The sequence below is a fragment of the Vigna unguiculata genome, chromosome 7, assembly GCF_004118075.2.
Source record: "Vigna unguiculata cultivar IT97K-499-35 chromosome 7, ASM411807v1, whole genome shotgun sequence".
NCBI classification, from domain to species: domain Eukaryota; kingdom Viridiplantae; phylum Streptophyta; class Magnoliopsida; order Fabales; family Fabaceae; genus Vigna; species Vigna unguiculata.
This window is the reverse complement of record NC_040285.1, coordinates 7,297,029-7,310,743: the sequence shown is the minus strand read 5'-3', so window position 1 is coordinate 7,310,743 and position 13,715 is coordinate 7,297,029. Positions and strand designations below refer to the sequence as shown.

The 13,715-nt window shown below is 33.4% G+C and overlaps 1 protein-coding gene across 2 annotated transcripts; it reads left to right on the top strand.

The window, feature by feature from the left end:
• The first annotated feature begins 2,716 nt into the window (after positions 1-2,716).
• Positions 2,717-12,992, top strand: LOC114191850 (myosin-11-like). 2 transcript variants are annotated; one of them, XM_028081276.1, is made up of 9 exons: positions 2,725-3,324; positions 4,223-4,420; positions 4,527-4,649; positions 5,635-5,672; positions 5,758-5,917; positions 6,425-9,331; positions 9,409-9,492; positions 9,672-9,808; positions 12,510-12,992. In XM_028081276.1, exons 1-9 carry the CDS (start codon positions 3,244-3,246, stop codon positions 12,742-12,744), a joined length of 3,963 nt encoding a protein of 1,320 aa, XP_027937077.1. In that variant the 5' UTR covers positions 2,725-3,243; the 3' UTR covers positions 12,745-12,992. The 2 variants fall into 2 exon arrangements, with proteins under 2 accessions (XP_027937078.1, XP_027937077.1); XM_028081277.1 differs by lacking the exon at positions 9,672-9,808 and having other exon boundaries at positions 2,717-3,324; positions 12,510-12,626.
• The last annotated feature ends 723 nt before the right edge of the window (positions 12,993-13,715 follow it).

The window sequence follows — 13,715 nt, the reverse complement described above, 5'->3', positions numbered from 1 at the left end:
GTTTTACTTCATTTTCTGAGCACTTGGGTCCCTCTTCCTTCTCCCACGAGACTAATGGTGTGAACACATCACAAAACAGTACACTGAATTCAACCAACGAATTTAAAATCTGAAACTGTGTCTTAATAGTAAGTAAAAGTTAGGAGAATAAAAAAGTTCCTTGTTACTGATTTAGGGAAGAGTTGGTGATCGGTGACTAGTAAGTGTATCCTGCCAAAACCAACCATTTGACCTAATGCAAACCTACCACATAATGTGCCGTAAACTCTTCCTTATTAATTTCACAAATGCATACATATATTATTTACGATACCATGTAGATTCTACATCTATTAAATATACATCAAATTTATTTTATATATATATATAATATATAAATTTGAAAGATAAATATTCATTTTAGTTCAATATTTTTATTATAATTTAATAACAAAATTACAATCTAAATATAAAAGTGTTATTTTTTTTTTAATTTTATTTAAATTTTATTATTACTTGAAGTAATTAAATACATGTCTCCTTGCAAGATTTTTTTTTAATTATTGATGGAATTATAGTTGATGATAACAAATATATGGATAAACTCATATTTACTAACAAATTTTTCGATGAGTTTCACATTTTAATTTATCAATGGATACTTTCATCATTACGAAATTCGTTTGTAAAATCTACCAAAAATATTTATCGGTAAATTACAATTATTATTATTATTATTGACTAATATTTTCGTTGGTAACTTATCATCACAATTAATGATGACAGAAGTCATTAGAGTTGTTTGTCGGTAAATTTCAATTTTTATTATTGATGAATATTTTCATTGGTACATCTGTTGGCAATTGAGTGGCAAATTTCTTACATAATCTAGTGGAGTTTTTATATTAAGGAAGATGTGTGGGAATAAGAAGATAAGAAAAGAAGAGGAGGATGAGGAGGAGGAGGAGGAAGAGGAGCTGGAAGAGGATGAGATAGAGGAGAAGGAGATGATGCGACAGCGGTGACATACACCAGTAATGTGCATCGATGACACTGATAATTGTTAGTGACGCGTATGTAGCGATGCCGGTGGTAATGGTTGCAGGAGTTAGATAAGGAGGTGGAAGAGGAGGTGGTGGAGGAAGAGAAAGAGTAAAGAAGAGAAATAGAAGGAGGATGAGTATGATCCGGAGATAGTTAATGTTAATTTTTTCTTTAATAAATTAAAATTAATATGCAAATAAATTTGAATGAATCATTTCAAATTTACAAATTAAAAGTACAAAGAGTCCTTCTCCAAGTTAGTTAATGTTAATTTTTTCTTTAATAAACGTGGGTTATTATTGTTAAAAATCAAAACATATTCTCTTAAAGAAGTTAAATGGGTTTTAACATATGAAAATTATTAAAGACAACTAAGATCAAATATATATGTTCAATTTCTTCAACTATTAACAATTATTAAAATTAAAACTTTTATATCAAATTATAATTTTTTTTATATAAAAAATTGAATAGATTATTGATCTTTTTATTTTTTTTAGTGAAACAATTAATATGTTAATGACTTGTTAATTAAGCTAAATTAATTTATCATGGAAGACGCATTGAAATATGAAGAATATACCCACAAGCCCGTCCGTGCGAGACTTACAAAGACTAACTGGTATAAAAAATTCAAAATATTCCACAATCCTTTTTTTCTATCCCTCAAAAAGTGCTAATCCCTATGCCATATGGTCATGTATGTCACGAGATCACGATGCGAATAAGGGAAATCAAAATTTTTTGCTAATCTAGTGATCATTGATTCATCTAGGTTTACTAATTTTGGACATTGTTTTCTCATCAATCAAAATTTTTACTTTTTATCACCATTAGCTGTCGATCAAAATTATCATGAATATATTTTTTAAAATAACTCTTTCATGTCCCACTTTAAATTTAATAATAATATAAAAATAACCTTCTCAAGTTTTTAGAACAATGGCAAAAAAATATAAAATTTACGTTTCAAATATATTAATCAAATCTCCTTTTATTATACTACTATCTTTACAAGACCAATACATTTGTTAAATGGATAATTGTTAAATATATTTTTGTCTCTTAACTTTTCGTGGATCTTAAAATTAGTCAATTTCAAAATTTTGAACCAATTTAGTTATTTATTTTTCGAAATACGCGGATTAGTTATTTTAATCAAATTTTGTTAAGTTTATTTGACATTTGAAACGTATTTTATAATAATATTTGATTTAACATTAAAGAAAAATGTGTCAAACATTATAAACAATTCAAATACAATCTTGAAACACGTACGAAACATCAAATAAACTTAATAAAATTTAATTAAAATGACTAAATACACATATTTTGAAAATAAAAAATTAAATTAAAATAGACTAATTTTAAAATTTACAGTTTTACGGTGAACAATAATTGAGATAAAAACAAAAGAAAAAATAAGCAAGAAAAATAGTTAGTATTTGTTAATAACAATTCTTCTTTAAATACCTTGAATTTCAAATTATTCTATTATTAAGATCCTTGGGAACACAGGCTGTAATATTTTTGTTTGCTACTGCGTCTTTGCTTCCAGTGGTTGCAGCGGTAATATAAGTTGCAACGCCTTTCGTGCTTGGCCAACCACCGTGTGCCACGTCAGCCAATAGAATCGAATCGTTAGAAAAAGAGAGGGCAGAATAAGAAAAAGAAAAGAAAAAGATTGGATCGTAACCGTTTTCTCTCGCTGTTTCACTACACTGGATGCTACTCACATGGGACATGAAAGGATATAAATTTATGGATATGGCTGATTTTTAAAAGACTTACATAAATGAATAAATTGTGCTTTGAATTTGACATGTATGATTCTTTTATTCTAATTTATGCAATTTTTTTTTTTTAAATTTAATTGTATCCGGAAATTTTACTCAAACCAGTATGATAAAAAAAAGCCAAAGCGCTTCTGTCAGTTGGTTGTTTGTTTTCTGTGGTTTTCGTTTCCGTTTCTCTCTATGCGCGATGGTTTGAAGGAACAATAAAATAACACCTTTCACAACAATGACCACTGAGCTAACGCTCTTTCTCTCTCTTTCTTCGTCTCTTTCGCCGGTTGGTGATGGTGGTTGCGGAGAAGCTGATGAAATCATGAATATAGCGATATTTGGTAGTTGTCGAGAGTGAGTTAGTGATTGAGAAAGAACGCGCCACAACACACTCGCACACAGAAACATAGTGAGGTGAGAAAGAGAAAAGAGAATGTTTAGGTTGCATAAGCACAGGGCGGCGAAATCAGGGGATAAAATTGAGTTCAGAATCTCTCACCTCAAGGCGCTGCAGGTTCGTGTCTTCGCTATTTTCTCTTTTTTCGATTTCGCTTTTTAATCTGTCGTTTCGTTTTACGACAATCAATGTGACTAGTGTAGTGTCTATCTGTGTTTCGCTTTTGCTTAATGTGCTCCGTCTTCGAAATTATTGATCCGCTTTGATAATTCGTAGGTGCAATGCAATATGCAAAAATCCTTGGTCCTAATTAGGAAATACTAGCAGATGTTGATATAGAGATGTGATTTTATTTTAAAATGGAAATTAGTTATATGAAGTGCTTCGTGTTTTGGAAAGAGAATCACCGAGCGGATTCAGAACATGTCTGAGAGTTAATGAAGTCCAGCTATAGGTGGTTAAGAAGAAGTGAGATCTCCCAGTTTTGTATTTTCTGGTAAATTTCAGCTAATGACAAAGTGTATCACTAGCTTTTGTCTTGTTATGAATAGGTAGCTGCATTAGGTTTGTGGTTTTGATAAAACTTAGATGTATTTACTTCGGTAATGTTTGTGTAGTTCTTTATTCAGAAGTAATCTTAATAAAAGTTTACCTTAAAACTTTTTTGTAAATTATCAAAACGAAATTTCAATTTTAATTAGATAACAGCGTAGCGGGAATGTACAGAAGTATAGCCAAATTTTTTGCTTGTAGTTTCTGTTCTCGTGGAATGTAGAACAGTACTACAGGTATGTTTTACCACGAGGATAAATCAAGAGCCAAATCTTAAAATCAAATGACTTGTGCTAATATTTAAAGTCCAGGAGGTACTATCAATATTATATCATTCCGACAATAATTGCAAAAAATTATTTTTAGAATTATATATCCAAAAGCTTTGAATTTTCAGATGTTGTTTAAGGAGCCATAAAAAAGCGTATGGTCAGTAACGAAAGGTGAATTTAATGTTTAACAGGTACCCAAAGGGTGGGACAAGCTGTTTGTTTCTGTTGTCTCCGTAGAAAATGGCAAAACAATTGCAAAGTCGAGCAAAGTGCCAGTGCGTAATGGAGGTTGTCAATGGTCAGATAACTTTTCAGAATCTATATGGGTTTCGAGAGATAATTCCTCGAAGGAGATTGATGATTCTGTCCTCAAGCTTATTGTTGCAATGGTATTATCACTGTTGCTGCTATGCACATTCTGTTTCTTTATTTTTATTTGCTTGAAATTTCTGTTTGGATTAGATTACTGTATAAATAATCATTATCACCTAACAGGGGTCATCAAGATCTGGCATCCTGGGGGAGGCCACTGTTAGTTTGACTAGCTATATGAGTTCAGATGCTGCTATTCCACTTTCAATCCCACTGAATAAGTGCAACCATGGGACAACTTTGCAAGTGAGTCATACAACTGAAGTTATATCTCGTTACTGGTTGTAGAAAGCAAGAAGGGCTGCTTTTTTATTTCATGAATGATTATGTGCATTTTGGATTAAATTCAAAGTTGATTTTTCTGAAATTAAAGGGACAAATAGAACTAGAAATCTGGAATATTTTGTTTATGCAATTGAATAAACAAATAAAAATTTTGTTGCTTATAAATATGTCAAATTGTCCTTCTCACATTTTTTTAATTTAACTATTTCGTATTATGTAGTTTTGGACAAACAGTATATCACAGGGAAATAATGTCTTCTCTTCTTGCAAATGGATTATTCCTTTGTGACAAATTTCTTTTCGTTTTCTTTACACACGATGATGATGGTATTGCTTTTGAGTCGTTTTTTGAACTTAATTTTCATTCAACTTTTCTTAATCGATTGATTGGTGCACGAGACTTAAATCTTATTTATGAAGATTTTGGCCCCATAAGAGTACTACTATCACATGTGTTTTCTCATTTTTTTCCTCTTACAAGACAACAGCCCAGTTCTTCACTTCAAAAACACGTGGTTTACTTTTTCGTTATAACCATCAGTATGACAAAAGATAGTATACCCATTGCCCTACCTTGTCGAGGACCCGTTTTCTTTGGTTCATCTTTTGCTCATCCAAGCAGAACTCACTGTGATTCTTCTCTCCTAATATAGAGACAAACTGTGGGCTATTGTCACGAGAATGAGTAATTTTATATTGATATCTTCTTTTAAAAAAAAAACTACTTATCGACTGTTTTTATAATATATATATATATATATATATATATATATATAAATTAAATTATTTTGTTATTATTGTTAATATATTAATAAAATAAGTTATTTTAGTTATTGTATTTTAAAAAAAGAAAGTGTAAAATTATATTCTTCCTATTACTATAAATCTGTTACAGAAAAAGTTATTGAACTTAGAATTGGGAATTCAGTGGCTGTGGATTTTGCAGGTAACTGTGCAGTGTCTGACACCAAGAACGAAACATAGGTTTGTATTGGTGGAGGCTAGTATTTTCGTGTGTATTATAATGTCAATTATTCTAGAGAGTATTTATCTCCTAGACTTTTTCCAGGGATCAAGAGACAAATTTCCATTTGAAGGCCATCAATGAAAATAATTATGATCTGCCTATCAAGTCCAATGAATCTGATTGTTCAAATATCCAGAGTGTTGAATCTTCCTCTGTTGAAGATTTTGATTCTACCTTATCCCCCGGAGAAATTGAGACAAGGGTAAAATTACATTATTTTCCGTCCATAAACATATCTGTTCTGTTGTCTAAATGGTTATAGATTTCCTCCCAGACATGCATATAGGTTAAATATAAGTCTGTTCTTAATAATCAATTATCAGGATGAGCTTTTCAGACTCGAATAATTCTCTAGTTTAGCTGTTTAAATTTAGGTTATCCTGGAGTACGAGGAACCAGGAACTATTCACGAGATTTTTTCATGGAACTTTTTAACCAAAAGACATTGCCAATATCCACCAATTCCAATGCGTTTTTAACATAGTAATTTAGTGAGATTTTTACGTGGAGATGTTAACTGCATTTCATCTTAACGGGTATGTTAAAGTCGTCTATTGTACAGAGTTCTCTTCTATCACGGTCCAGGAAGCAAAATAATGTCTTTATGTAGTGGAGCCATCGGCTTGCTTATGTTTCAGATGTGGCGTAATTTACTATTGGCCTGCCATTATCATGATAATGACGTCTTGCACTGGCACTTTGTCTGCAGGCAACAAGCTTCTCCGGATCTGTATCAAACTGCAGCCATTACTCAACTGAGGGTTCCACAGGAAGGGAAAATATTTCCTCTAGTATCAGTGACGGGCAGAGCCCGACTGGAATACAAGGTTCAGCCAGCTCCCAGAAAAGTGTATCTCATCACGATTACCCTGTAAATTCTTCTCAGTCAAATGATTCGTCATTTGTTTCCCAGAATATACAAGAGATTGGTTCATTGTATTCTAAATCGACAAATGCTTCCAATAATCGTCTGGAACCTGCAGAAGACACAACTGAAGAGCTACGGGCAGAAGCGAAGATGTGGGAAATGAATGCCCGAAAGCTAATGGGTGATTTAGACGTGTTGAGGAAAGAATTCTCAGATCAATACGAAAATCTGGCAGGTATAAAAACGGAACTTTCAGCGGCCCACGTAGAGCGTGATAGTTTGAAAAAAGAAGTTGATCAGTTAAAATTGTCGTTTGAGGATCCAAGAGCGAGACAGCGAGCATCGGAAGATTCACTATCTGAAGGTGAATGTTTTTCAGAAATTGAGAATGCTCTAAAGGAGGAATTGAAGTTCGAAAAAGAATCAAATGCCAACTTGTCTTTGCAACTGAAGAGGAGCCAAGAAGCAAATCTGGAGCTCGTTTCTGTTCTCCAGGAGCTGGAAGAGACCATAGAACAGCAGAAAATTGAGATAGAAACCCTTTCATTATTACCCTCAAAATTCAGTGATCTGGACAAATCTTTCCAAATAAGTACAGAAGAAAACAAGCGGTTAATGCAACAGCTAGAACAACTGGAGGAGTCGAAGAAAAATCTGCTAGTCAAGGTGCAAGAGCTGGAAGGTGCCTTGGGGGACACAATACGAGATACTGAACATTCGAAGATTCAATATAACAAAACCCTTCCAGATATTGAAATGGAATATGAAGGAAAATTAGCCGCTAAAGATAAAGAAATATTAAGTTCGAAAGCAAAGCTATCTGAATCTGTCCCAGAAAGTTGTAATGTGGAGACTGGGTCCAAAAATTTAGGTGATGCAGATCTTTTAAGAGAAATTGAATTTCTGAAAGAGAAAGTTCAGGAACTTGAGGTGGACTGCAATGAACTGACAGAAGAAAACCTTGACCTCTTATTCAAGCTAAAAGAAGCAAACAAAAGTTTGAAAGATGGTGGAGCATCTCAAGACCTTTTGTCAAACAAGGTCAAAGATCAATGTTCTACTTGCTTTGGATCTGAGGTAAGCAACAATTTATTTCGAATATTCCATTCAGGAGACATGGTCCAAGGGGAAAACAACATCAAGATTAGTGATAATGATCACATTTCAATTCAAGAGCTCGAGACTTCAAAATTAGCTCTAGAAGTCCGAATCACAGATTTGAATAAGGAACTAACTAATAAATCATCTGAGATAGGAAATCTTGTGGCTAATTTATCATACAAAGAAAAGGAGATCGGGGTTCTGCAAAAGCTACTGAATGAGATAGAAGCCAAGGTTTATCATCTTGAACAAGAACACAGTCAACAAGAGAAACAAATGGCGGCCATGAAAAAAGAAAATAAGCATGAATTGGAGCTCATCATATCAGACATAGAACAGGAAAGGCAACAATTGTCAATGCGCATTTCTGTTTTAGAAGCTCAGTTGAGAGATTTGACAAATGAACGAGAGTTTCATTTAACAGAACTAGAGAACTCCAGATCTAAAGCTGCAAGGCTTCAAGAGAAGATTATGGAGATGCAGACTCAGATAGATTCTTCAACAGAAGACTTAGAGCAAAAATTAAAGTTTACACAATTTCGCTGGACAGAAGCACAAGAAGAATGTGAATATCTAAGAGTAGCAAACCAGAATTTACAAAATACCATAGAAAATCTTGCAGAAGAATGCAGTTTTGTCAAGAAGGTAAATGGAGATTTTAGGAAGGAAAAATTGAAGGAAGAGGAAAATTGCTCCCTTATGGAAGCCAGATTAAGGGAATCAGATGAAAGATTCGCTAAGTGCTCTGAAAGAGTTGAACACCTGGAACAGAGCTTCACTTTAATGCAGGAAGATATTGCATCAAAAGTGAAACATCTGATTTCAGATATAGATGTTCTTTTTGATGAAAATAGGAAACAGATGGAGCAGGGTGAAGTCTTACTGAATCAGATGCAAATGGAGAAGATGGTAGAAACTCAAAACCTAGAACTAGAAGTTGAGAACCTCCGTTTGAAACTTTCGGCAGCATATGATGAAAAGGAGAAAATAGCTTCTAACGCTTTACTTGAAGTATCCACATTACGCGCTGATAAAGCCAAACTGGAATCTGCTTCTGAGGAAGCTCAATCTAAAGTGATTTTGGCTCAGAATGAGGTTGATGCGCTGCAGTCTCAATATGAACAAAAGCTGAAAGACGTAACAACTCAAGTTGCTGAATACAAAATTAAAGTGGAAATGCTGACGACTGAACATGAAAAATTGTTGAAGCTGGTGGAAGACTGCAAATCAAGAGAGCTAAAATTCAAAAGTACTATAAATGCTCTTGAATTAAAACTTACAGTCACTGAATATGAAAGACAACAAATCATGGACGAATCTGGAAATTTAAAGGTTCAATTGCAGCAGAACCATCAACTTGAAAATGAGAATATAGCTCTAAAGAACGAGCTCAATGATTTTAAATCTGAGAAAGAAAGACTCGAAGAAACAAGATTTGTCCAGGATACTGAGCTCAGTCACAGCAGAAGAATAAACAGGCAGCATCAACAGACCATACAACTTCTTGAACAGGAAAAAGCTGAGTTCCAAACAAAAGCCCAAGCCCTAGAAGAAGAATTGAAGTTGATTAAGGAACAAAAGAGAAATCAGGTTTCGAAGTTAAACAGGAAATCTTCACCTGTTCACGATGATCTGAAGTCATCAAAAGTTAGTGCTCTTTTTCATTAATGACGTGATAACGTTCTGATGACGGAAATATTAATATTCTTTCTTTGATTTAGCAGAATCTTGGGATGAAGAATAACAATCAACATCGCATTAATAGGAAAAAGTCGTTAAAGAATGACAGCATCAAACACAATAACGAGGTGATATGTTTTGAACTTTGACTACATTGTAATTTACCTCCGTGTCAAAGTTTATAAAGTATATTTTATAATTACGTTTGTGTGGATGGCACTTAGTGATAATATCAAATAAATGTAGTCTCACTGGAAATAGCACCTTACTTTTCCATATTTCTGTTTCATGTCTCCTTCTTATATAGGTAGAAACTGAACTTGGACTTCTTGATGAAAATGTTAATGCTGTTGAAGTAGATCCACTATCGAAGACTCAATTGTGTGATAATGAACTAGCAAAAGCAAACGAAGCCAATAATAATTATGAAGCTCAATGTCACAGGTTAGAGGAACATATTTCAAAGCTTAAAGGAAAGTTTTTAATTTGTTTGTATGACCCCCTTATGCTGATTCTTTTATTTGTTTGGACCTTTCTCTTCTATTTAGAACAATCCATTAACAATAAAAGTTGTCTCTCACTATGTAGTTTATGCGAACAGGATATTCCTGTTTTAAAAAGATTGTTTCAACATTGAATATATTCATGACATTGAGTGTTCTACAAATTAGGATTGAGCAAATGACTCAAAACTAGACCTTCTAAAGAAGAGCTCAGGAAGATCGTCTACTAGACTGTTCGTTAGACCACCTAGTAGTGTTCTGAGCTAAACCGTTTATTGATGCATACACACTAGATGGTGTAATGTTTTAACGGTTTTCTGTTACACTTGATGCCTACATATACTCTTGTTTGACATTATATGTATGTTTTGATACCATGATCTTAGTGTGTACAGCCTAATACTATTATTCAATATAATAATTTCTCTTTCTATTTTCTTTCTTACTTGAACTTCTTATTTTTGCGAACCCCACAATTGATACCATTTATGGGGAGAAGAATGAAAGTCAAGAAAATCAAGAATTAAAACATGACCACCAAGTTTGATATTAAGAAGGTTTTTTTGGAGATAGTGACTTCCGGTAAGTTGAAATGGTTACTTTAGAAAAGAACAAAACTAGGAAGTTGGTGGATCTAGCTAAAGGATAAAGTCTTGTCGGATGTAGGTGGGTATTCACCCTTAAATACAAGGCAGACGGGACATTGGAAAGGTATAGGGAATGGTTAGTAGCTAAGGGATATACTCAAACATATGGGATTGACTATCTTGAAACGTTTTCATCAGTTGCAGAAATGGATATTGTTAGAATTTTGTTGTCATTAACCACTAACTATGGATGGAGTTTGCAGCAATTTAATATCACAAATGCCTTTATGCATGTCAATCTTGAGGAAGAAGTTTACATGGAGGTCCCACCTGGGTTTAAAGTTGAGGAGGTAAAGGTGTGTAACTAGGGAAGACACTATGGATTGAAACAGTCTCTTGGAGTGTGGTTTGATAGGTTCACTATTGTGATGAAGACAATGGGGTACAAGCAAAGCCAGGTGACTGCACTAATAGTCCATGTATACAGGAAATTATCAAACATATATGGAAACCTTAACAAATGTTTGATAACATAATTTGAAATTAAGGAGTTAGGGAGATTGAAATATTTATTGGGCATTGAAGTGGCTCATTCCCATCATGGTATTTTCATCTCCCAACAAAATTATGTGCTAGATTTATTAACTGAAAATTGGAAATTAGGATGCAGACCAGAAGAGACACCTGATTAACATAATAAAAAACTTGGTGAATCAATTTAGGAGGTAACTCTGCATAGATAATACTATCAAAGGCTGGTTGGGAAATTCATTTACTTGTCTAACACTAGATCTGGGATTGTAAGTCACTTCATGCATAATCCAAAGGAGACTCATCTTAGAGTTGTTTATTGCATAGCCTACATAGATGCTGACTATGCAGGTTCTATAGACAACAAAAGATCTACCTATGTATATTGCTCTTTTCTTGGAGGAAATTTAGTCACTTGGAGGAGCAACAAACAAAATGTTGTGACGAAACCAAGTGCAGAGGTAGAGTTTAGAGCCATGGCCTTAGGAATTTGTGAAATACTATGGTTAAAGATAACTTTACAAGAGTTGAAGATTGAATAGAAAAAGTCTGTGAGATTATATTGGTATAACAAGTCAAAATAAATATTGTGCATAATCCAGCACAATGATAGTACTAAGTATGTTGAAGTAGACAGATACTTCATAAAGGAGAAATTGGATAACGGTACATTATGTACACTATTTATATCCTCTGAAAATCAACTTGGAGATGTATTGACAAAAGGGTTAAGTGGTGCTACATTTCTTTTTGGCAAGTTGGTAATGGATGACGTCCACTCACCAACTTGGGGAATGAGAGAGTTTTAGAATCCCTTGATTTATGCTGCAGTTCATATTTCTTTTTATAGTTTTAATTACAAAGCCCTAGATGTTGGTCCGTTGGCCTGGGGTCTTCCCTCACATAATCTCATAACCAAGTGTAAATGTTGTACTTTTACTCTACAGTAAATATAGATTGATTTGCTTGTAAGAAATCCCTACAATTAAAGGATTGGGATTAAGAGTTTATTTGGTAGATTTATTCCTGACTTAGAGTTTTTATTTATGGAGATTTATTTCCTTCAATTAAGGAGGATATTTATTTCCTTTAAATACCTATTTTCTTTTTGAGATCAAGAAAAGTAATTCCATAATTATTGTTTAATAATTATAAGAGGAAAAATAGAAGAAAACAGTGTTTTCTTGCTTCCACTGATATGCAGAATGAGTCTACCTTACACATAATGTCAAATTCCTCAACAATTAATTGTGTTCTTGATATGTAAGCAAAGGAGCCAATTTTCACTGGATTTCCTATTGAGGCTTATATTGTGTTCCTTTTGGTTAAAACCAAGTTTAAAACAGTTGAAGTCAAAATGAAGTTGTCCATTTAGGGAGGCCGAAAGATTGGAATGTTGTTGCAAAGATGTCGCAGTTACTCTGCTAGTAGTAATTTGAAAGCCTTTTGTTGTAAAGTTGCCTTATTGCTCACTTGAAGTAATATTGTTATATATGAATAACCCCTCGTATATTTATTTTGCAGATCACCATCTAGAGGTCAAAAAATCCAGGCAAATGGCCCACTAAAATCAATAGGTGAAGAAGTAGTAACGAAAGAAAAATTTGAACGTATAAAATCTATGCTAGAGGCAGATTTAAGAGATATTCAGGAGCGCTACTTCCACATGAGCCTTAAGTATGCTGAGGTGGAAGCTGAGCGTGAAGAACTTGTGATGAAGCTCAAGGCAACCAAGAACAAAAAAGGATGGCTTTCATAGAACTATGGTTAATCCAATGACCCTTTAATGGATTTGAGGCTGCAATCTCGGGTAACTTTTCTAACTTTTTCAATCAACTATAGGATGTACCATTTGAAAATGAATCATTCATTGAATAGGAGAATAGTAATAAAACTATAATGGTCATTGTACTTGTAAATATCAGAAATTTTGAATGTAGAATTACACTTAGCAAATGCTATTGTAATTGTTTTGGGTGGTCAACACTTGCTTTTCCTTGTATCCTACTCTTTTGTATCCCAAGTGTTTGATGTTTCAATTTCCACACACGAAAAATTATTATATGGGCTGCTATATGAGCTGTATTATTCAGTAAAAAATAAAGGAACACACAAAATTAAATGTTTCTTCCGTATAACCAGGTGGCCAACTGATCGTCCCACTAGCAGGAGAATAAGCAATTAGATTTAGAAATACCTCGTACGGGTCTACATCTCTACAGTTACCTGACCCACTTTAAAACCACCCAATTTGATTTTAAGCTATTGTTACAGTAGCCAAGGACAAAATTTCATTTGCATCTTTGGAAATATAGAGAGAGTAGAGATTGAGATTAATCTAAATATACATAAGGACTTTATTTCTAATAATGAACATATCGGCTAAGTTCAAAATACATATGAATAATAACAATAAAAACAAAGAATAAGATATTAAAGATATTTTAACAGAAACAAATAGTAACAAAACAAGTGCTAACCCCAGGGATATTGATCAACCAAATTCAATCATACATAAATTACAACTTCCGAGCCTTGAATATCGTTGGTGAATAGTGAATACCCTGTCACTGACCAAGTCTATTTATAACCATTTGAATCGTTAGGTTTTCTCTGTGACACTTGTGTACCTAATTTAGACAGACAAGTCATATTCAAATATTTGTCACTAATAATATAAAATATTATCGAAGAATGTTTTCTGCGGCATCCACTTTTCATAGTTACATT

Excerpts from the sequence above, each read along its gene's own strand:
- LOC114191850 (XM_028081276.1), top strand. The coding sequence starts at position 3,244 with ATGTTTAGGTTGCATAAGCACAGGGCGGCGAAATCAGGGGATAAAATT. Across the intron at positions 3,325-4,222 it reads CTCACCTCAAGGCGCTGCAG|GTACCCAAAGGGTGGGACAA; the intron begins GTTCGTGTCTTC and ends AATGTTTAACAG. Across the intron at positions 9,809-12,509 it reads TATGAAGCTCAATGTCACAG|ATCACCATCTAGAGGTCAAA; the intron begins GTTAGAGGAACA and ends TTTATTTTGCAG.